Source organism: Lichenostomus cassidix, chromosome 22 (assembly GCF_008360975.1).
Source record: "Lichenostomus cassidix isolate B80296 chromosome 22, HeHo_3.0, whole genome shotgun sequence".
Classification (NCBI taxonomy): Eukaryota; Metazoa; Chordata; class Aves; order Passeriformes; family Meliphagidae; genus Lichenostomus; species Lichenostomus cassidix.
The window spans coordinates 4249957-4274750 of record NC_139502.1 but is presented as its reverse complement, the minus strand read 5'-3'; the positions used below and the strand labels follow the sequence as shown (position 1 = coordinate 4274750).

At 49.4% G+C, this 24794-nt stretch overlaps 1 protein-coding gene across 1 annotated transcript; it reads right to left on the bottom strand.

Annotated features, from left to right (window-relative positions):
* Positions 1-539: 539 nt before the first annotated feature.
* Positions 540-24794, bottom strand: CDS2 (CDP-diacylglycerol synthase 2). The gene is made up of 13 exons (XM_085080646.1): positions 24640-24794; positions 13064-13206; positions 12092-12188; positions 11604-11701; positions 10549-10688; positions 10103-10161; positions 8858-8940; positions 7732-7819; positions 7293-7361; positions 6576-6728; positions 6165-6284; positions 5473-5576; positions 540-4825 (listed from the first exon to the last, which is right to left on the bottom strand). Exons 1-13 carry the CDS (start codon positions 24700-24702, stop codon positions 4696-4698), a joined length of 1347 nt encoding a protein of 448 aa, XP_084936772.1. The 5' UTR covers positions 24703-24794; the 3' UTR covers positions 540-4695.

The following is a 24794-nucleotide window of genomic DNA, read 5'->3' as shown; positions in this document are numbered from 1 at the left end:
GCTGAGGGGCTGCTTTGGCTTAGCTGATAAGTCAAAAACAGACAAAATAACACAAGAGCTAAAAATAGTGTTTTCCTGGGTAAACAGAGGATTCTGCCCTCCTGACCCCAGGCAAGTCAGGAGAAAAGGCTGAAATGAAGGAACAACTTACGCTTAGTGGAACTCCCAACAATTTTTCACATTCCCAGTGAAATCTTTACGTAAAATGAGCTGATTTTGCAGGGGGGAGCAGTGCCAACACTTCCCTCATTGTTGAGCAAGACAAGCCTGGATGATCTGACCCTGGGGTCACCTCAACTCCCACTGGGGATGTGGCTGTTCGTGTCCCTCATGCAGGACATGGATGGTCCAATCCTGCCCACCTGTGTCCCTGTCACAGCCAGGTGACAAGGTGACAGCCATTCTTGGGAAAATCCCCAAGGAAGGAGAGCTACAGGGCAAGAAATGAGGGAATGTGAGTTTGTAACACATGGAGCTGCCCTAAAGAGCATGGAAAGGTTTACAGCATCCCACAGCGCTGAATGAAACTCCTCTACAGATAATGGAACTTATATTTATTTAACAGTAACATACAGTATATAAATAGGGTAAATACTTTAAAATATACAATATTTCACATTCGAACATTCGGTCAAAGAAAGGCAACTCTACGTGTGTAGCTAAAACTGTCATCAAAAGAACAATGCACAGAGAAAGAAGCCAATGGTGGGAACACGCCAGGGCTGGAGATCAGGGATTACACAGGGATTACAGGAGTACAGAACTGCCACCCCGGGGCTGGGCATGGAGGGAGGGACCACAGGAGCTCCCATGCGATGCTCTTTGTGGCTGAGCTGTCCCAAGGAGGGGCTGGATGGACCCACACTGAGCAGAGCCCTGCCCTGCTCCCATCACACAGAGGGGGAGAGAGGGCAGGATCTCCCCACAGCCAGGCTTGGGGGGCTCACTGCGCACACTAGACACAGGAGACATTCCCTGGAATGTGATACTGGGATTCCACAGCCTGGTGCCAAGCTTTAGGTGATGCTCCATGAGCCACACAGAGCACCACAAAGCCCAGGAAGAGCTGCCCCTTCAGCTCAGGGTCACTGCTGAGCCCATCACCCCAGGAATGTCTGTTTAACCCTGGCTGCTCCCACAGCATACGACTGCAGAACCCAGGTCTGGTGCTTCCCTGAGCACCGTGGCCACAGGCTGCTCCTGCCTCCCACCTGCAAACTCACCTGGGCTACAACCAGACAGGAAAAAGCAAATTCCCACCAAGGTGTGCCAGTGCTTGTGGCCACAGGCCCAGCCCAGCTGTGGATCAAACCTGTGTCCAAAGCCAATCAGCCCCTAAAAATCAAACACTGGAGGTGTCCAGTGCCCTGCCCAGCACTGCCAGCCCCTCACACCACACCACAGCAGCTTCCCAGCCATGTGCTATCACTGTGGACACTCACCTCCCTGGCTGCCTGTTCAGTGCCACTGGTGCAGAGGTGGCTCCCACACCAGCCTGTCCCTTCCCAGCCATGCCTTCATGACCTTCACACTGGCCAAATCCTTCCTGTCCCTTCTTCCCAGCCCATACAGGCATCTCAGCTGGCACCACCTCCCCCTTGCTGCTCTGCTCTTCCCTTCTGAACTTCCCTGCTGCTGGAGCCCACTGTGAACCAGAACTGTTGTCCCACACTGAGCATTCCCACATCTCCTTACCCACTACCCCTGGGGTCGTTCTGGCCGCTCCACACCAAAATTCCTGAGAGGTGCACCATCACCAAGGTCCTGCAGGGTTTAATGCAAGGAGGGGCCACGTGTGATGCTGCACATCCCTTGTCAGCAGTTACTCCCTCAGAAACAGCCACAGCCAGGAACAGCAGCTTTTCATCTTTTCTCAGGGAGTTACAAACTCCCCATCCCTGGAAGTGCTCAGACAGGCTGGCTGGGGCTTGGAGCAACCTGGTCTAGTGGCAGATTCCCTGCCCATGGCAAGGGAGGTGGAACAAAATTCAAGGCCCCTTCCAACCCAAACCCAGGGTCCAACTCCTGACTCTGTGAGTTCAGGTGCACAACTTGCAAATAACCTCAACAACCCCCACCTCCTTCCCTTCCTCCTCCATGGATCCACTGTTCCCACTCACTTTAATGAACTTCCATGCAGGATATCCTTCCCAGGTAGCTTTCCCCATGAGGACCAGCCCAGGTTTGGAAGGTCACCCTTCGAGGAAGAAAGCAGGAGTAAAGCTGAACAGGGAAGCCACCCACAGGCAGAACTGCTGCTGCTGCTTCTCTCCCAGCCACTCAGTGGAACTGCTTTGCCCTCCAGTGCCCACATCCAGCATTTACACCCTCAGGAAAGGTTCAGATCTGCCCCAAACCAGAGCCGGCAGCAAAGCTTTGCCCCACTAATTACAACAGAAGAGGAGCAAAAGGTTTAAAGCAGACAAGCAGTAGACTAGAGACCCACCAGAGAAATTTCTTACTGTGAACAGAGCACACTTTTGTAATAGTTAACAACACTGTCACTTCTGCCTGCGACCCAGCAGTCACAACAAGGGATTTTGGCAGGTGCTGGCAATGGGCAGGGAGAATCCAGAACAGCACCAGCTGGTCCAACCCCCCAGGGCAAACCAGACCCTGGCACCCCCACAGTGCTCCTATGGGTGTTCCTGGCAGGGCCTTACTTTGCCTTGCTGAACTGAGGCAAATTGTCATGAAACACAGCCCAAATGTCCCTGGGCAAAGCCACATAGAAGCACCTCGATTTTCCTCTGCAGTTTCTGTATGAGGAGCTTGGACCAATATTTGTTCTGTCGACAGAAAACAAATCCCTGCCTAATTCAAGCTGGAAGGGAACAGTCTCCATAGCCAGTGCAGGAAAACCTGTGTGGACACCACTGGCATTGCCCAAACAGAATCCTGAACTGGCTCAGTGCAGAATTTTGCAAGCACCAACTGAAAATACTTTATAAAAACAGAGCCTTCTCTGCAACCTGTGCTTTCCATCAAACACCTGTATTTGTAGCACAAACTCCTGCCCTGTGGCTCCTGTTCAAGGAGACAAAGCAGAGCCCACTAGAGTCCTACAGAAATGTGGGACAGAGGTTGGGAGCTGTTCTATGTATTTACACACACACACACGAGCTCTCTTGCACACTCCGGGTAAATGAAAGCAGTGGCAGAGTCAGAATATAGAGTAAAAACTCTGAATTTGGGGTATTTTCAGGTGGTTTATTTTCTGTCGATGCCAAGCCAGCTTGCAGCAGGTACAGGTCTTATATAGGGGGGTCTGTGTCTAAGGTTTATCGCAGCAACTGCTTGAAAACACCAATGTACTTCTGTATTATCTCTCCCTGTCACTCATTCCCCAGGTTAAAATAAGGTAAAGTTTCTCTCTCCCATGCACAAACTATGGAAAGAAGGAAAATCAGAGTCACCTTGTGTTTGGGAACATTGCATAAGGTGTAAATGGGGGTATTTTCACTATCTGATCACAAAAAAAAAAAATGTACAATCTTTAGGGCTCTCATTTTTAAATAATAAAAAAAGTATGACAAAATAAAGGAAAGTACTTCAATAAAACTTGCAGCTATAAAGTACAAACTATGTCTGACAAGATTCAGTAAGCGAAGCAGGACAGAAGCCTGCAGAGAAATGAACCCAAACTGAAATGCAACACAGACCATGGAAAACTCAGCAGCACGACTTCTACAACTCAAGTAACAAACAGACATGATCCCTGAAAGAAAACAAAACTCCCAGTTGCAGCTGGAGGCCATCCAGCAATGAAACTGGCTGGAAACTGCTCTCCAAGTTACTTCAAATATCCCACTGTGGGGTTTCCAACCTTGGAGAAATGAAGAAGTGTGGTTCTTAAAGGCTTTTTAATGGGGGAAAATGAACCAAGTTACTTAAAGGTTGTTCTTACTTGGCAGGTTATTCCTCAATGGAACTTCAAAACTTATTTACTTCTATCAGTTTTGGATCAATTTGAATTCTTGAATTCCCACATTCCCACACATAACTATCAGTTTCTTGACTCCTTGTCCCCAGTCTGTTTCTGGTTTAATTGGTTACAAAAATCTGATTTGCCAAAATATCAGCCCTGAAGGCAGGGAATGTGAGAGGCACTGCAAAAGCAGCAGGTGAGAGCAGGTGCAGGGCTGGGCAGAGGAAACAGGGCTGGGTTAGTACAAGATCCTCTTCCAATTACCTTGTGCAAGGAGATTCCCACAGGCACAAACTTCTGGGACAATTCACATTGTGCTCCCAGTTGTCACTGGAGAGAAGGATGGTCCCCAGAGCTGCCACCAGGAGCACGAGGGCCAGGGGAGGGCACAGCCTCCCCCTCCCTGCCAGCTCCCACGGACAACACTCTGCATTCCCTGCAAAAACCCACTCACAGGGAAAGTTCAGCTCTGCCCACACCCCAAAGGTTCAGAACAATCCATGAGGACAATCACACCCTCCCAGCTCCACCTAACAGACCTTCCAAGCCTTAACTCCTTCTCAGCTACAAACTCAAGATTTGCTCATTTGAACCAAAGCTCTATAAATATATTATTTTAAAAAAATAAACCACAAATGCAAACATTTACCAAGAAAGGAAGAAAAGTTACAGTGAAATGAGGCCTTGTTATTGTCTTAAATCAGGCAAGCCAGGAATTCTCTGGAGGAGGCCTGTCTGTTTTCAGTCCTGTTCCAACCACCCGGGGTCTACGCGTCCTCCAGGCTCCCCAAAATTCCCCTGTCCACCAGGTGTGCTTTGAGCGTGTTGAAGATGTGGAGCTGCTGGTCTGGCCTCAAGGTCAGGAACTGCTGGATCAGTTTGCTTGGGTTGGGGCCTCTGGAACACAAAAGCATCGTTAGCAATGGGGGTTGTGGCTAAACCTCAGGGGGCTGGGGGGTCAAATGCAATTTCATCAAAATAATGCACTTGGAGTATTGCGCTGTGTTGTCCATTCCTTCCCCAGTTATACCCAGAGAGCATAACTCCATTTGGGGTGTGGCAATAAAGTCAAAAGGCACAGGATACTGAGCTGTAAACACAAAATAACACCCCAAACCTAATCTATTTGAAAAGGATTGTGCATCTTACCAGCACATGTTCCCCCTCAAAAATCAAACCAGCAGTTTGTCTGCAGACAGCTCCTCAGCTATCCCAGTGCATCCTTTATGTACCTACAGGCTTTTTCCTCTGTGCTTGGCTACGGAATGCTTGTTAGTGCTTCAAAATAAGATTTTTCTGCTTGTTTGACTCTGGAAAACTGTCTGAGATTCACAGGAATGCAGAAGGGATGTGGAGAAGTTTCAGTGGGACTGGAGTAACAGCCCATAGGAAGTCAGAGTCATGTTTCCAGCTCTGCTAAAGATCCTTCCTGTGTCTTGTACTTTCAGCTGTTAATTTATCAGGGAGCACAACTGCCTCTCCCTCCCAGCCTGTATGTGCCCTGGGTGTGACAGAAGCCCCCAGCCCCAGCAGGGCAGACACACCTGATGAAGCTGGCGATGTAGACATTAACAAAGGTGGCCATCAGGTACTGGCAGTCGAAGCGATCCATGATCCCCCCGTGCCCCGGGATGGTGTTGGCAAAGTCCTGTGAGAGCAGAGGGATTGCACTGAGCACTTCCCAATACTTGTGCTTGCTGTTGTGCCCCCACACACCACACTCATCCCTGTGCTCCAGTTCTTCCCAGAAAGCAAAGTCAGACCAAAGAAACATTTTGTTTAATGCCTCCCTGGTTTTGGAAGTTTTCTCCTTTATGAAGTTGCTGGTGCCTGAGGGGTAGTGAGGCTCAAGCCAGCTCTGTTACTCAAACATCAGGGAAGGCAAATGTTTATGTGCTGCCACCCTGCCTTGCCTTTCAAGGCATCTTAACTGAGCACAGACTGTTTATATGTAAAACCAGCCTGCAAGACATCAAGGGAAACCTCAGATTGCAAAATTTCCTGGCTGGGTCTTCCTTCCTCTACCTGCACCACAGCAAGGTTTAGAATATCATGGTTGAAATCTTAAGGTCTCTGCCCTCTTGGTCAAAAACACCAGATCCTGCTCCAGCATTTTATCTGTCACTGAACAAACCTCCCTTCCCCTCCCTTCCCTTGGAGCTCTGGGACTGTGTCAAGTGGCAGCAACCACTTCATGTTTCCTTCCCAAAATGTCCATGACTTTCACCATCCTCACCTTGATTTTGAAGGCCCTCTTAAACCCACTGGCAAAGAAGCCCCCAAAGGGCCCAATGAGGGAGGCGAAGGTGGAGAGAGCGATGCTGTGGACTTGGAAGGGGTACATCCGGACTGTCTTCTGCAGGAAAAACAGCACACGAGGATTTCCAAGGGGAACAGCACTGCCTGCCCCTCCTTCTCTACCTTCCAGGCTTTAGCTCAGTTGGTTTTCAGATGGGTTAATATCCCACCAGATTTGGGATAATTCCTTTGGGCTCTCAATCAACAACAAGCACCACTCCATTCCCCCTTTTTTCTGGATGCACCTCCATCCCGTGTCACATTCCTTCACATCAAAACAAAGTCCTGCTCTCCTTCCTTAGTGATCCTACCCCACTAAATAAGACCCAGTGAAGAAAGAGGGTCATACCCAGCCCACCACAGACTGCAGCACCACGGGGATATTGTACTCCTGTAGCTGGAACAGCTCAGAGGGCTCACAGTCCACAGTGAAGCTGTTGGTGTCATTGTTGAACTCCACGGGGCAGGTGAAGCAGCGGTACCCAGACATCACATAGGACAGCTCCAGGGAGACAGCAAAAGAGATAAGAACCAGGATTAATATTTTCCTCAGGGATTTCTCAAGGGGGGATCACACAAGGAGATGAGGGAGGAGGGAGCCACACTTGCAGCTTCATTAAGGAGATTACTCCCCTGAGCAGCAGTAATTGGCTAAAGGCAGAGGAAGAGCAGTGACCAGGCTGCACCCCAAGGCTGAGGGACAGCAAGAGCAGCCACAGAGATGGTCATATAAACAGGGTAGAACATTCCAAGAGTGTGGAACTCCCCACACAGCCCCTGGAATGATGCACAGCACCATCCAACAGCAGCAGATGGAAAATGGTTAATTATTGTAATGAGCACATCACAGGGTTTAACAGGGATTAAAAACTTCCTCCAGTACTTGGCTCCACCAGCAGTGTCTGCACACAGCCATAGACCACTTTGAATCCTGGGCAGCAAGAAAAGGTGAAATATCTGACAAGAGCTGGCAGAGATTAAAGCCTGACTGGATTTTTTTAGACAAAACACCGTGATCCTATGAAGGGAAAACTCCAGTGGAGGAAGTACCATGATGGCCACTTACCAGCAATCCAAACAAAACAGTGGAAAAAAATCCTCCAATAAAACCCTCCCAGGTCTTCTTTGGGGAGAGCTGCCAGAGAGAGAGGTAAGGGAGTTATTATTTATACACCTCTGCAGTCCTTCCTCACTTGTGAACTGCTGAGGCGAACACAAACTGGTGCCACCAACCCACAAATAAGAGCTTGGTCAGAACCTGACCCCAACACCTTGATCTGAAATGGTTCATTCATTCACAGTTGGACTAGATGATCTTAAAAGTCCTTTCCAACCTAAATAATTCTATGATTTAAATGTATAACCTCAAAGATTGGAATGCACCAGATTTAGTTTGGAGACTTGCTTTAGACCCCTAAGAGGCTGCAAAGCAGGAGCTGAGAGTGTACAGGACTAAGACCCAAAGGAGCCAAAGATCACATGTTGTCCCCCAAAGTGTCCCAAACCTTGATGAGTGGCGTGCGGCCAAAGAAGAACCCAAACATGTAGGCCATGATGTCATTGCAGATCACACAGGAGATGGGGACAATGAACCTGCAGGGGACAAGAGTCAAACCATTGGGAAGTGCCAACATCACACAAATCTGAGGCATAGTGAGCAGCTGCCATCACAAGGCACTTTGCAGTGCCACCACACCTCAGTGCAAAGAACAACCACATGAAGCTCTGAGGGAAATCTAGGGGTTATTCCAGTGCTCTGGACTAAAAAGTGGGTTGTGTACCCAAAATGCTGGACACTTCCCTCCTGACCTCCTCTGTAAACATTTCCTGCATTTTAGCAGTAAGCAGGAAGCTCCTGAAGTGTGACACACTGAGGAACATGCAATCTTAAAGTGGGCAGAATTAATTCCTGTCCCTGCTGGTTTTGGCAGGACCACCAAAGGGGTTTCTCCTGTGCGCAGCAGCTGGACTGAGGCGGCAGGTTCCCCTCCTGCCTTTCAGTACTGCTTTTACCACGTGCTGACAGCACAGCCCCACACGAGCAGCGCTTCCTCAGCCATTTAGCAGGTGTGGGTATCAGCAGAAAGCACCTAGCCAGCCCGAAAGACACCTGGAAGGTTCCTGCACCCCACAGCAATTTTACAAAATTCTCCTCTACAACATCTCTCTGATGTAAATTCTCCTTTACATCTCTCCTATGCTGAAGTAGCACAATGCAAGTCCTAAGTCTCTGAGGACTCACTCAATCTTTTGCTGTTGGAACAGGCTGATTCCTCAACAGGAAGCACCTTCTCCTTGGCCATTTGTTTTTGTGAGAGAACAGTTTTAACTCAAAATGAGTTTTGAGATTAAAAAGAATTTAGATATTAGAAATTTATTCCTACTGTAGTGGTGGTGAGGCCCTGGCACAGGCTGCCCAGAGAGGTTGTGGATTCCCCATCCCTGAAAGTGTCCAAGGCCAGGTTGGATGGGGCTTGGAGCAGCCTGGGATAGTGGAAAGTGTCCCTGCCCATGGCAGGGGGTTGGATGGGATGATCACTAAAGCCCCTTCCATCCCAAACCAGTCTGTGATTCTATGCAGTTGTTTCAGACTGCAGAAATCAAACAGCTCAGAAGGCAGAGCAAACTCACCAGATCATTCCTTCAAACAGGTTGTGGATGATGAGGTGGGACTGGGTAACAACAATCAGCAACGTCACATGCGTCCAGCCAAACTGGAAGAGAAGAGAGCAAATGGTCCAGCACTGCACAGCTCAGGTGCTCATAACTCCTCAGAACAGCTCAAGCACAAGGGTACCAGGGCACCTCACCCCCATAAAGCTCATCTATTATCTCTTGCTTGTTAAATCAGTCAGATCAACAGGACAAGCTGTCTTGTTCTGAGTTATTTTGGCACCATGGGGTTAGCACTAATCTGGCATCTCCCAGCTGCCAATGAACAGCTCACTGTTGAAGATCTGAAAAGACAAGCTAGATTTCTGACTGACTCATTTTACAACTATAAAAGCCACACCAAACTTCACAGAGCAGAAGTCTGCTAGACATTTTCCTGGAAATGTGTGAAGTTTCTCCTGTGAGCAGGAACACCTATTTCATGGTTTCTTCCCAAGGGATTAAGTGAAGGAATCTGTAAACACTATCATCATTTTGGGGGTAAGTTAAATTTGACTCCTATTCAATACTATTTCTTTTGTCAGCTTTAATACAGTGCACTACATCAAGGTACATATCTTATATAACACTATAATCTACTAGGAGTTCTCTACTTTTATATTATGTAGTAAGAAATTCTCATTAAGATCTTTCAGCTGTTATCTTTTGTCGTACATCTGCCTTAATAAATAACTCTTCTTTTATAAACATATCTGATTTGCCACCAATAAAACCTGCAGGACAAAGCTGAAAAACTTGAATTGTTGCTAAGTCTGAGGCTAAGATTGGACCCAGCCACCCCTGGACTCCTCTCTCTCAGAAGGAGTTTAGAAAGCTAGGGGGTTTTCTCAAGCAGCCTTGTGCAGCCCTCTCAGCTTGCAGAAAGTTTCTGAATTTCATTCACAAGTGCAGAGAAGAGAGAATGAGTTTGAAGGGAAATCAGTCAGTCAGCTTCCTAAAAATACAGTGTGCTCACAGTCACTTCTCTTCCAGGCAGCAGAGGCACCTACTGACACACAGTTGCTCCACACAACACTTTTAAGCAGCCTAAATTTATTACTTCTTCTGCCTCCAACTGGGGGCAGCCAGGCCCTGGATTTAACCTCACCAGGCCCCAAATTTAACTTCACCGACCTGGATTTTAACCTGACCAGTCCCCGGATTTTAACCTCACCAGTCCCAAGACTCTAATTTAACCTCAGCAGGCCCTGGATTTAACCTCACCATGTAGAACTGGAGGCGATAGTGTTTCTTCACCAGACTCAAGACAAACATGCAGAAACCTGAGGAGAGATAGATGGAAGGTCAGTGGTGGGAATGTGCCTTCAACAGTCAGAAACATTTTTGTGCCATGATATTGCACAGCTGCTTGGGATTTTATTAGAATAAAGGAGGAATGTGGAGTGAGAAATGCACTGCTTTGGAAGTCACACCACTGCCTACAAGCGACACTTAGACAGATGAACAATATGGCTGTCCCATAAAGATTACAGAGTTTTTTCCTCCAGGACTTCATGGAAAAGATTTGCCACCACTACTCTCACCATGCAGCCAAGTTACAGCATCCCTGGGGAGCAGAGATGATTTGCTGTGGATCCTGCACTGGACACAGCACTCCAGGCAGGAGATTTCTTCCCTCCAGCCCAGGCATTAATGAAGGTGGTGCCCACCTGTCAGGTAGAGGGCGAAGGAAATGAAGCGATGGTATTTGCTGAGGATCCGCAGGGGCTCCTCCCTCTGCACCAGGGTGAAGAAATAATCTGTCACTGTCTCGCCGTAGAAGAAATAGTTCACACACAGCAGGAAGTACCTGGGGAGCGTGGGGATCTTGTCAGCAGGAACCCTAAAATGCTCCTGAAGTGGCTAAACCCTGAGGTTTTGAACCTGCTCTGGGATGCTGCCAACAGGCTCTACTTCCGCCAGCCAGAACTGCCTCCCCAGGTTTGGAAATGTCACCTTCATTCCGAGGAGTGGCTGCATCTCAGCCCCACTCAGGGATGGTTCACAGCTGGGGTTTGGGTTCGGCTGTGATGCACAAACACTCTGCCTTTAGGTGGCACTGCTCAGTTAGCCTCTGCCTCCCAAAATTCCACACCCTGTGCATCCCAAAATCCTCCATCCTGTGCTTCCCAAAATCCCACACCCTGTGCCTCCCCAAAACTACCCACCCTGTGCTCCCCAAAGTCCCCTATCCTGTGCATTCTAAAATCATCCACCCTGTGCCTCCCAAAAGCGTCCACCCACTCCATGCATCCCAAAATAACCCTCTGTGCCCCAAAAGCCTTACTCCTGGCCTCTCCCCAACCCTTATGTAGTGACAGGACAAGGGGGAATGGCCTTAAGGTGAAGAAGGGCAGGGTTAGATTGGATGTTGGGAAGGAATTCCTCCCTCTGAGGATGGAGAGGCCCTGGCATAGGTGTGCCAGAGCAGCTGTGGCTGTCCCTGGATCCCTGAAAGTGAACAAGACCAGGCTGGATGGGGCTTGAAGCAGCCTGGAATAGTGGAAGGTGTCCCTGCCCATGGCAGGGGTTGGAATGAGATGATCTTTAAGGTCCCTTCCAACCCAAAACCATTCTGGGATTCTGTGCTTTCCCTTTACAAGTGCTGCCAGCAAAGTTCACTGTCAGCACCCAGCAGCCCCAGGGTCTGTGGCTGGGTCCCCTGTGTGCCCCAGGTGAGGTGTTGGTGCTGCACACAAGGGATGGGGAGGGGCTCCTCACTCACCAGCTGAGCGTCCTGAACCAGGGCAGGTCATATGAGTGGTACACGTTGTAGCCAATAGTGATGATCTCGTGGAAGCATTTTATCTGGACACACATCACCTGCACACAGAGACATCCAGGCACTGTAATTCCTGCTGGTTAAATACCTCTTTCCTTGAGGAGACAAAAAACATGCATGTGCAGAGCAAGATACTTCAGCAGTTGCTTCAGCAGTTGCAGGAGTCTCCTAATCCAACATGGGAAGCTCAGCACATTGTTTTTCCTCCACTTTCCTCTGCAGGAGGTTTCTAACAACACCTTGTATTACTTCCAACTGCTGCCCAATATTGACCAGCAAATTCCTCCCAGGTTTTCTCCACGGAAAAACCAAATCCAGGAATACAAATGAGGACCTCCAGAACATGAGGCTCTGAGCTCCCCACCACAGCAGTGCCTCTGCAACCTCCCCCCCTCACAGTGAAGGTCAGAACACCTCTCAGGAGCACTTACTATTGTCATTAAGACCATAGGGCCCAAGTAGATGATGATGAAAAAGAAGGTGATCATTGCCAGCGTGAGGATCCCTCTCACCCACCAATTCTTCCATCTGGGCCATGGAAGGAAAACATCAGAGAAAGTCAAGATGAAGCAAAGCAGCCAAACAGCACTTCAGCTCTCTGCATGTCACAGGAAGGAAACTTGAGCCCTGGAAACCCCAAGTTTCCTCTCAGTGGTGCAGAAAGACCTTGATCCGCTGACAAAAGCCTGGCTACAGCAGCTGCAGGGCTGCAGTTCAGCCTCACTAAATGCAGAAAGCTTTACCAAGGTGCTGAGCACCTCCCAGGGCACTGAAATAGGACAGGGCAGCCTCTGCTCCTGTTCTGCTGCACATTTGCCACACTTTGAACAAGCTCCATGATAAATTCAAATAAAATGGGGACCATTCCCCCTCTCTGCACTGCTTTCCAAGAGGACGGATGGTCCCTGTTGTACCTTCACTACTTTCCTACTGTGAGCGTCTCCCACCCTCACAGCACGCCCAGGACACCTTCTCCTGTAACATAAACAAGACAATTTCCTCCCAAGCAGTTTGTACAAAATATCCCCAGTTTGTTCCTAAATCCTGTCCTTATCAGCACAATTCCTCAAGCATTCCTGCAGAATTCAGTCACAGCAGTAGTTACAAACCCCACAGCTCAAACCTTTGCTGCGAGTGCCATCAAAGCCACACACAAGCTCTGTGGTTCTGCCCACCTAGGCCTGGACCTGCCAGGACCCAGCAGGCAGTGAGATCCTCCCAGCACTACTCTGCCCCCTCCTCTCCCACCCACAGCCCTGACTGTGATGCTTCCCACACCCTTAGGAGCAACGAGACGGCTGGGGAGCTGCTCCTTCAGCTTCCAGCAGCCTGCACCAGGCATGGGGAACCACAGGGAAGGTGCAGAGCCCTGGGAGAGCACAGGATGGTGCTCAGAGTGTTACCTTGAGGACAGATTGGAGAGAGCCCTGTTCAGCACCTCTGGAGTGTCATCTGATGTCGGCACCGGGGATGAACCTCCAAACTCGGATTTGCTCTCACTGTCTGATGCTGTCTCTCCATCCAGCCTGTTCTCAGACTCTGACTCCTGCAAGTCAAAGACAGACAAGGAGCTTTAGCAGCTACTCTGAAGGAACCTGGGCCAGCCCACTGGCTCTAACACCACCACTCTGCTTCTGCATGAGAGAGAGAGAAGAAAATATTCTGTTTATTACACAGGGTTAAACCCATAAGCAATATCCTCAGGTGTTTTAGGTGACATCCACGAGGGGTTTGGTGGCCCCTCAGTCTCAGCAGCAGGCACAGAAAAGGGCCTGCTCCCCCTGCACAGTTACAGATGCCTCACAGTTGATTAATGAGTATTTCCAAGTGCAGCAAGTGCTCCAGTGCTCGTTAGCAGGAATTTTTACAAGGTCGCAGTGCTCAGGCACATCTCAAAGAATGTAACACTGCCCAAATCAGGCAGGAAGAAAGGCCTCCAACTGGACAGGCTCAAGGCTTCCAGACAGACTTTTGAAGTGCTGACTACTTGAGGACACTAAAAATAACACCAAGCCCATCCTCAAGCAGCTGAAGAGGAAGAGCCTGGCTTATCACCCTGGCCCAACCATCCCCTGTGGCCACAGGAGAAACCCGAGGTGCTGCAGAGGGACATACGTGCTCTCTGCTTTCCCTGCCCCTTGGACTGCTCCAGCACTCAGCCCTGAACAAAGTCCTGTGTTTAGGGGCAAGTAAATACAGGCGAGGCAAGTTACTGAAGGCTCTGTAACAGGCCAGGGATGGAAAGGGGATAGCAGGTGAGTCCTAGCTCTTCCCAGTCAGAGTGTTCACTCTGATCCAGCTCCTGAGGAGAGGACAAACCCACACCTCCACATTTTGCCCCTCATTTCAGCAGCACAGCTTCATCCTGCTCCTCACTCCTGGAAGCAAGGAAAGAAAAGGCCACTCCCTGGGGAGCATCCAGGCAAGGCAGAGCACTTGGCATCAGCCCACAGGATATATGAAAACTCACAGAAAAGTGAGTGTGTCTGCAGGAAAAGCACAGGGGGAGCTGAACTGACAAATGCTGGGAGCTCTGCAAACAATGAAACTTCATCCCTCAGGGCTCCCAGGCAGTGCTGCCCAGCTCAAAACCAGCCAAATCTGCTGCGACTGGCTGGGTGCAGTCTGTGGTTGGGGGTATTTGTAGTTCAGTAGAGCAGGAAGGCTGGAGCTGCTCCCTTATTTAAAGCAGGAAAAGGTAATTACTCCCCCAGCTGGAACATGCCAATGGCTGCAGGCCAGGTTCTTAAATCAGACAAGGACAGTGAGACACTGTCAGGTGGAGGCAGCTAAAAATACATCAGTGATGTCAGAGATTACTCCCAGGGATGAGCAGAGCTCCAGCCACACACTAGCAGCACCCAGTGTCACCTCCTCTTCACCTTTCTCCACTCTCCTTCTTTCCATTCATCTGCTGGGAAGGAAGAGTTTGGGTTTGCTTTCAACCCAACACCTCTGCCAGCCCTCATGTGGGTTTGGAGAGCTAGCAATGAAATGCAACCTGGTTTTTTTCAGCTGTTTTTGTTAACTGACCCATAAAATCCATTTGGACCTCAGATTTTGGAGAGATTTAGTACCATTTGGTTGGGAACTCAAATCCATAAGCCAGCTGCAAATGGCAGCAGAGACTGGAAATTATAAAACTCCCTGGAGACTACAGATTTGGCATCTTATAGCACAGCACAGGTCGGGTTTTGGGCAATCTGTGCTCTCTAGCTACAGCCTATGTTCCCAGTGCAATGCTTTCTCCAATAAAATGATTCTCTGCAGAATTCCCCTGGGAGCAATCTAAATAGCTCCAGCCAGAGCAAAATCAGCTTCTTCTCTGTACAGGCTAAACTCAAAATCCTCAAGCACAATTCTAATGCAATCCCAGTGTCCATCACCCCACACAAGTCCCCAGCCTGGTAAAACAAGCAGCACTGAACTAAGGAGGCCAATCCAGTGTTTTACTCCCCAAAGGGCAAAGCAGGCAAATCACTCCTGCTGGGGGCCCAGAGGATCAGAAGCTTCCCAAAGCGCTCAGAGACCAAAAGAAAGGGAAAGAGCACTTGTGCCTTCCTCACTTCCAGTCCTGGCCAAGAATATGAGGGATGAAAGAAAAGCTCAAGGACTGAGGAATCTGGTGGTGCAAGTGAACTGATGTCCTGATCCCTGCCACACCCCAATCCCTACCACAGCCTGATCCCTGCTGTGCCCAATCCCTGCCACAGCCTGATCCCTGCCACAACCTGATCCCTGCCACAGCCACAGCCTGATCCCTGCCACACTCTGATCCCTGATGTTCTGATCTCTGTCACAGCCTGATTCCTGCCACACCTTGATCCCTACCATAACCTGATCCATGCTGTGCCTGATCTCTGTCAGAATCTGATGCCTGCTGTGCCTGATCCCTGCCACAGCCTGATCCCTGCCATGACCTGATTCCTGCTACAGCCCAATGATCCCTGCCATAGCATGATAATTCCTGCCACAGCTCAATGATCCCTGCCATATCCCAGCAATGGTTCCCTAAACCAACTGCAGCGCACAGATGTTGCAGGTAAATTGATGTAAAGCCTCATGAGCAGGTGCCTGAGCCACCAACTGCAGGGCAAGGCCAACCCAAACCTCGTCTGCAATGAGCTTTGGACTCCAAGAGCAGGAGCAGAGCCTCACTGGGTCTGTCCAGCTGTTCCCCACTTCACCCTCAGCACTGCGAACAGCAGAGGGGGAGCAAACACACGACACCCAGAGCTCCCACAAACATTGCCAGGTTATTCCTAGAGAGCACAAAGAAGCCAATCTAGATAATCAAGAAGGCAATCACAATAAAGGGCTCAACATCAAATGCAGGACTCATTCCTGCCATGTTTTCCTTACTCAATTTAAGCCTGATGGAAGAAACCACCAGGCAAAGTGAGGGATAACTGACCTTTTACCATCTTCACTTTGAAAACAACTGAGCAGCATCAGGAATGAGCTCTTCTCCCTACTCAGATCCCCCTGAATCAGAGCATTGAGATTTTATAGGACATTGTGCCAGATATAGGCTATGGAGAGGACTCAGTAATTGACACTATTTTTACACCTTTTATGCAAATTGCCCCATCAGCCTAAAAATCATCAGTTTAAGCAGCTGAGTGGGAGCTAAATAACGTGTTTAAGCCTGAGCATGATGCACTCTGGTGTGGTCCACTGAACCCAGCTGTGGCACTGCCTTGGGACACCCTCTGGCAATGCCCTGGGGACACCTCCCACACACCTCCACGGCCCACCGTGTCCCTGAGGATCAGCATCCCAGGGCACTGCCTTCACAGGCAGGGATGCTCCAAAGGCTGTGCCAGGCGGATTTAAGCTCATTACAGTCAGTGCTTCTGCAAAAGCTTGGGACTGCATGGGGCTGGGCTGGGCTGAGCTGGGGCTGCAACCAAACTACCCCTGCAATGCCACCACCAACAGGGGAGAGATGGGATTTTGTCACCAACTCAGCTGCTTCCCTAATGAACACCAGAACTTTCTGGTCCCTCTTCTATTTTCTTCTATTCCTTCCCTTGAAACGAAAGCCTGGAGAGGCTCAGATTTGCAGAAAGTTGCTCCAGAAATCGTGACTGGTCTCCTTTCCCAGCTACTGCACTGTACTCTCTCCATACTCTCTCCTGCACTCTCCTTCACCCCTCCATGGACCATTTTTCTGCCTTTTTCTGGTTGTTATTTAGGTTCCACCCAAAATCAAAACTTTTCGGCCACAGGTCGATCCTCACAAAAGCCCTGATCACACCTGAACCAATAATGACTTTGAGGTACCAATTAACAGAGCATGACTCTAAAAACTCCAATCCCACCCCAGGGTCTCATTGAACCAGTCAGACACCTCCCAGCAATCCCAGTCACTGTTCAGACACCCCCCAGCAATCCCACCTCTTCCCACTGCTGCCCCTTCATGGACACAGAGCTGTCTCCAGCTGCATTTATTCCATATTCTCTCTCCACAGCTCTCCCTCACTGATTTTTCCTGTAAGTTCCTGATATTCCCTGTGTCACCTCCTCCCCGGCAGGAGGGCAGAGCACTCAGGATGTGAGACATCCCCTGCAGGATGCAGAGCCAGAAAACCACTAAAATCCCTCAGTAAGAGTGAAGCCAACTTTCCCTCTGGTTACCTTGGGATCTGGATTTATTTTTCCATTTCTTTTACAGGGTGAGCATTAAATCTATTAAAACACAGTCAGAGGCAAAAGCTTTTTCTGTTTTTCTTGAGGTTTTTTACCAACATTATTAAATTGAAGGGTTTTTTTAATCTAGCTCTGTAGGTGAGCCCAGAGCTCCTTCTTCCATTTATCATCTCAATATTGAAGGCTTCTTAGAGAATAATGGGAAAAAGGAATGCAGGAACAAAACCAAGACAGCAATGTCCATTTTATCCTAATTCACTGATTTCTACACAAGTCATGATGAGGAGAGTAAAACCCTAAACCTCTGCGAGAGCTGTTTCTCCTGACTGCTGAACCAGAGCAGGTAAAAGTTACCTGCTCACTTTTTCTATTTATGAAATCAACAGCTCTGAGCAACATTTGTCAACAAATATTTTATCACCCTGAGGAAAAGATACACAGAGAAATGAGTTTGTCTGAGCTTTCTTTAAACAACTCGACTCCTTCAAGCAGGTGGTAAGAAATTTGTGCTCACACTGAAATGGTTTTCTCACAGAGGAAGCCATGAGCACTGGGTTTTTTACACAAATATCCATGACATGATCTCAGTTGCCATAGAAACGAGCCTGCTCTCTCCCTGCCAAAAATCTTCTGCCCAATACAGATATACAGTTAAGTATTCAATGCTGGCAGATTAAATTAGTTCAAGAAATGCCATTATTTATGTACCTTCCTTGGAGCCAGGCACTGTTTTATTTAGACTTCCTGCCAGATTCTAACAAAAAGCTGTGACAGAAAATGTTATTATAAAATAAACGCTGAAGAAATAGAATTGCTTTTTCAGGCAACAGAGCCAACAGCTGGAAGAAAAGGGACCAACTTTATTCTCACCTCTGAGCACATTTGCAGGATCAAAGTAAATACAGCCTAATGAATACAAACCCAGCAGCCTCAGTAATGAAAACCTCAGTGTTTTCCAGAAGGGGCTTTAATTCCTACATCTAGGAAAACTGCTCCATTCCTCTCCTCTTCCCCCTGCTTTAACCTCCACGGTACCTCCGAGAGCTGCTGTGCCCCCCAAAACCCACCTCAGAGGGACCCACCAGGGTGACATCACAGCCAAAATTCATCCCATCCCTCCCAAATTACAGGATATTCTCTTCTAGGGGTTTACAACTTGGGAGGGTGAAACAAGAGAAGTCTGGAGACCATTAATCACCAGAAGGAAGAATCAAACTCCCAGGCTTGATTTGCCGGAATGTCCCAAAAAAACACTGGGGCTTTTTTGCAAGTGTTTTTTACCGTGGTCTTGTGCTGTGACATTACCTGCAGGACAATTAAATTCAAGTTTCTCATGTCCCCCCATCAAGATATCGACCAAGCTGGCACCTAGTGCTGGCTGCTTGATTTGCCGTCTGCAAAAACCAACAAAGCTCAGGTTTCATTTCTGTTGATATAGGACTCCTTTCTCCATCCGAAAATAACCATATTCCAGTTGAAAACATGCACAGAAATTAGGACGTGCCTAAAAATGGAGACCTTTAACAGATAATAACATCACAAAAAGCAGGAATGTTTGCACAGCAGCTGAAACAGCAGAGAAAACTCATCCCCTGCTCCCAAAGCACCGTCTTTGTTTGGCTCAGCCACGGGATGTGCTGGGAGCCAGGCTCAGTCTGCAGCCAGCACATCTCTCTGGTACAGGAGCCTGATCTCCCTAACAGCAAACAGGATTCATGGATTCACACATCCCTGTGACTCGTCAGGAGCTCATCCTCTGCCAGGACCTCCAGCACACACTGCAGGGGCTGCCACTTCCAGGAAATCAAGGAGGAAAAGGCACCTGGCACCACTGTTGGGTACAAAGGAGCACAAAAATAGGTGGGTGGTGCTGGCATTCCCCTAGAATTTCCTACTGCTCAGAAAGGAACCTGCCTCCCCCTCTGAACACATGATGGAGATGTTTTGGACAGAGGCTTCTGGGCTCTCCTGGATCTAAGTGGCATCCTGGTGCTCCCGTGGCATTTCTGTGCTGGCACTTCCCTGCAGAGACACAGAAACACACTCAGGAACAGGACAGCAAAGCTCCAAGAGCCTCTGGGAGTTGGTGCCTGAGGGAGGCTGGAGCTCTGTCTGCTGGAGCCTGCACAGACATTTCAATCTGCTGTTGTTTGGGAGAGCTGGGAGCAACAAGAGGGAGAACAAACAGCTCTGCAGCAACTGTTCACACTGGGAGGTTACTGCAGGAAAAGGCTATTTTTGTCCTCTGAAATGAGAGCCAGCATCACGCCAAGGCCAGTGGCTTCTGACCCTCAATTCCTCAGGACTTCATCCAGATTTTTCCAAAACATAGTGAGGAAAAAAAATCTTACCAACTTATTTAATTTGCTGACTCTAAGGTGGTATCTTGCACGGTCTTCTTCACATTTCTCTGCCAGTCAATCCCATTGGCTTTATTTGAACTGATCAAGGAAAGGATTTGGACCCGTGTGTTTAGATATGATCCCGATGAACCCAAATCTGTAGTTTGCTGAAGTCACAGGTATCATCAAGGCCAGGCTGCATGGGGTTTGGAACACCCTGGTTTAGTGCCCATGGCAGGCTTTAAGGTCCCTCCCAAAACAAACTAGTCTGGGATTCTGTGATTTTAAGGGTTTTACCTCCAAGAGTCCTGGGGATGTTTCCTGCTTGGAAGATACACACAAACACCCCAACTTGCCTGTTCTCAGCACTAAATATGCCTCCACCCACAGGAGTGACCCCCCAGACATCACTGCAAGCACACGGCTTTGGGAGCAGGAGCAGAGACACTGTCCATGTACAGAACAGTCAGAGTGCTGACCTCAACGTGCAACAGGCGACCAAGGACAGCAGGAATATCCCCCATCACCTCTGCTATCCTGATCTTATCATAAATAATAACAATAAACGACCAGGAGGGAGGACAGACTGCTGGAGCAGCAAAAGGGAGCTCCAGAAGAAGCTCCCAGATCCATTAAGATCCAGCAGGAACATAGAAAACAGGAAGGCCTGGAGGTGATGGCCACTTCCTGGTACCACCAAGGGGGACACTCACCTGTGCAGCCCTTCAGACCAGACAGAAATAAATCTCCTACTCCTATCCATTCCTATCCATTAAATAAGGATAGAAAAGTGAAGCCGGCTCTGAACTATGCAAAGGGCTGAGTAACAGGAAAAACAACTTGGGGGTTTGACGAGAGCATTGAGAGTCTCCCTGCTCACTCCGTCACACACAAGTGCAGCACACAGGGAGCGAAAGGGAGGCATCCAACCTTTAAAATGACAAAATCTTCCTGGGATCAAGCTTCCCTGGCATCACCACAAATGAGCACGGATACAGGTGAAAGGAGCAGTGACCAAGTCAAACACCTTCTAAAGGAAATGCTGGAGGTGTTAAATTTGGGAGTCACTTTACCATTGGGAACACAACCAGTCCAGTCCCTGTGGCCACAACTAACGATGCACAGGAGTGCTCAGGCACACACAGAGCTGGGCATCAAACTGCAGGGAAGGCTGGGATGTACTCTCCCAGCAGATCTGAGATTGTGAACATCTATCAACAGTACATGAGGCTCGTGCTTCAGCAAACTGGTGCTTGGAATTGAGCCTAAAATAATAATAAGAGCTATTAAAAAAATAATCTTTTGGAGTGGGTCTGGAAGCGGACTTGGACTTCAGCCTCCCTTTATCATGGATGAGATGAAGAGAAGCATCACTGCAGTAATTTATTGGGTTTAGTCCTACAAGAGCCTCATCTTGTTATCACAAACTCCCAACTAGCAGGAGCTCTCCTGAAATCTGGGAAGTAACAGGATTTGAAATTGCCTGAACCTTCAGAATGCCTGCACTGTTATTTCTCTGTATCGTGCACCTCTCCCGAGCTAAAAGCCAAAACTGGAGCTGCTGCCCTTGTTCCAGCTCACCCCAGGCCATGGTCCCCAGCCACCCTCCACCCTCCCAGGCAGACCCAAGGGACAGCACAGCCCTGGCTTAGCTCAACATCTTCAGAGCTCATCAGACCACCAGGGAATTCTTGCAAAATGCCTGGAAGCAGAAGAAATAAATGCCTGGAAGCACAAGAAATCACGAGGCTTGGATGCCAGAGTCTTTTGCTTTTTTGTACCACACAAACCAGATGTAGCCAGATAAAAGTCACATTGTCAAGCCACTGCAAAACTGGGCAGGAAGGAACCAGTTTTCACCATCAAACACTTGGTGACACAGAGTCATCCCACCCTGGCACACCCTGTGTCTGATCAAGGCCTCACACCAGCAAAACAACCTCCTGCAGCCACTGTCACCCCTTTTCCCACCAGAAATGGAAAACTCCACCTGGAAAGGCACAAAGCCAGCACTGCTGGCTGTCCATTTGCTCCTCCAAAGGGACAGGATTCTCCAGCAAGCTACTGGGACAAAGGGCCACAAGTGATGTGGGCTGGGATCTCCTCCTCCCTCAGAGGAGGCCATGGGATGTCTGGGAACCCCCTCCAATTTCAGACAACTGCTCATGCCGTGTCCCAGCAACCAGATGGAAAAGGAAAAACCCCTCAGTCCTCACTGTGGAGTCACACAAAGTACAAACAGCTACTGAGAAATTATCATAAAATGCCCCTAAACCAGCAGAAGCCATCAGGAGTTTAAAGGTCCCTCCCAACCCAAACCATTTCACGATGCCATGATCTGCTCTCAGATATCAACACACAGACACCAACAGGTAACAGCATCCACGTCCTCTGGGCTCAGCAAATAGGTACAAGTAACACCAGAGAGTGTTAGGTGTTAGTATCAGGGCAAGATTCCCTGTTTTTTCACTGGAGAGATGAGAGGGAATTCACTGACCAGAACAAACAGATGTTGCCTCGTTCCCTTTGAGACGAAGAGGTTGTGTTGCACAACGGTTTTAACAAAAATCGATTTTGAAACGTTTGGCACGAGGATCTCCTGAGGCAGCCCAGGGTCAGCTGTGCCAGCAGGGGGGACACATCAAAGCTGGGACACTGTTTAAGGGTCAGAGCAGCAGAAAGTGAAACCAGCCTCTCACTTCCCATTGCCAAAACAGAAAGGTGGAAACAAGCACAAAACGCAACGATCTAAACACCAGCCCCGATGCTTACATCTCATTGTAATGCATTTCTGTCAACACAGAGCTGGGAACTCTTTCCAGAAGCCTCCAGAGTTTCTGTCAAATAAAATATGCATCGCTAAATTATTCCCCTTGGCAAGGCTCCGTGCATGACGAAGCAGGAATGGGAATGTCCCCTCTCAGAGCAGCAGCGGCACAGAGCCCTGGGCAGCCTGAGACCACCAGGAGCACAATTCCAAGCAATTCTGCTGTGCTGGGTTTTCTCTGTGCTCTTCCCAGGCTTTTCCAGGCATTTCCCCAGAACTAAAAACACAATTGTTGGATCTCAGGGAAGGAAAGCAAACCCTGCCACTGAGCGTAGAAAGCACAACACTGAGGGTTTCACTAAGGACAGGATTAGTTACCAGGTAACCTCCCAGCAGCTGCATTTAACAATCTGGGGAAATTCTCTGCTCCCATCACTGCTTTCTATTACAAAACACCACACTCAGCACCTCGGAGGAGCTCTTCCTCACTGCTTGGAAACATTTCACTACTTTTTTCCTCTTGCAATTAATTTTGAGCTGTTTTATGAGGAGCAGCACAACATCAATGTTCCCTGCCTCTAGTAAGGACACTCCAGGTCACTGACTCGAGGGAAATATCAGAGGAGTCCTTCAGAAGGCTCATTATATGTGAAAACACTTGCGTGGAGATAACAGGATTGCCCTGGGAATAGCAGCCCTCTGACCTTCTTTAGGAGCACAGCACAAGGAGCTAAAGCGAATCCCAGCTTGGCCCAGGGAGTTTGTTGTGCACCAGTTAAGCAGCACCAGCCCTCCAAGCCTGTGGAGGGAGGTCTTCCAACTCCTACTGAAGTCCTGGAATATCAAACTCCCTGAAGATTTTCTGCTGCAGAGTAAATTCCAGATAAGAAAACACACTTATCTTGAGGCCTCACCCTCTGCTGAGCTGGAGCTATCTCAGAGCTCCCTTCCCTCAGGTCAGGAAATGTGTCAGAGACCTCCCAATAACTGTGAGAAAGGCAGAACCTCCACACCCACACCAGGGTGACCCCTTGCCACCACTGCCAGCACTTTCTGTCCCAGAGCCCTCTCTGATCACATCAGCCCAATAAAGCTTCCTCAAACCTGCCTGCACAGCTTCTAGCAGGTGTTTAACTGGCATTCAAACAGCATTAAAATCGCATTAAAATTGCATTTAAATGGCATTTAAATTGCAAAAGAGTTTTGTCTGCTGATTTCATGCTGCTCTGAATTGCACCCTTCGTGCACTAATGGAGAAAACATCAATATGATGCTGCTGAGGGCTGATGGACCAGTCCAGGGTTGCTCCCAAAGTAAGTGCGTTAAACACCAGCACAGCAAGAACCGCATTTCCCTCCAGCTTTTGGTCCCTGTGTCCCTGCAAATGTTATTTACAAAGTTTTCCCTGACTGTTTATTCCTCTTGGTCCCTTCCTCTTCAGGGAGGCGCAGGAGCAGAGATGACAAGGGCTGACAAATGACTCACAGAGCAACCGTGAGCATCCAGCCGGGCTCAGGGTTAGAACAGAGGAAACGTTACAGGAAAACAGAGCCAGGTTTGCTTCCCATGGCTCTTCTGCCGTGAAAAAGAAAACTCTTTCCTTTGGAGAAATGCAATTTTAACCCTCACTAAACTCCCCCACAGCCCTCGCAGAGAGGTCATTCCCTGGGGATGATTTAGGAGGCACCAAAAGCTTCCCTAAGGAAATCTGACGGGTTTGGAACCCTCACCTCCTTCCGTAAGAATGCTTAGGAGGTACCAAACTCTTCCCGAACGGAAGGTTTGTAACCCCCACCTCACTCCCTGGGGATGATTTAGTAGCCAAAGCCTTCCCTACAGGCAGGTTTGTAACCCCACGTCACTCCCCGGGGATGGCCTGGGAGGCACCAAACTCTTCCCTGAGGGGAGGTTTGTGACCCACCTGAGCCATCCCACAAACGCAGCTCACGCCCAAATCTCCGCGCTCCCACACGGCGGCTCCGAGGCCGGTTCTCGAAACACCGCCGGGGGCGGGATCTGCTCCTCCGCGGGTGTCGCGAGGGGCGAGCAAAGCAAGCGCGGGGCACATTCGCCGAGCGCGGGGCAGCCCGGGGCACGCAGAGCGGCCTCACCACGGGGCGGCGAGACCCCCGCGGCGCACAGGCCCCGCGCCCCCCGGCCGGCCCCCGGTTCCCCCCGTTCCCCCAGTCCCATCACGCCCCCCGGGGCCGCTCCGCACCTTGTCCTGGGAGTCCCGCACCCCGCCGGGGCCGCGCCCGGGCCGCAGCCGCGCCTCGCTCATGCCGGACCCGTGCCCGCCGCGCCGCGCGACACCGCCGCTAGGGGGCGACACAGCGCCGGCAACAGCCGACGACCAATGGGCGGCACAGGATG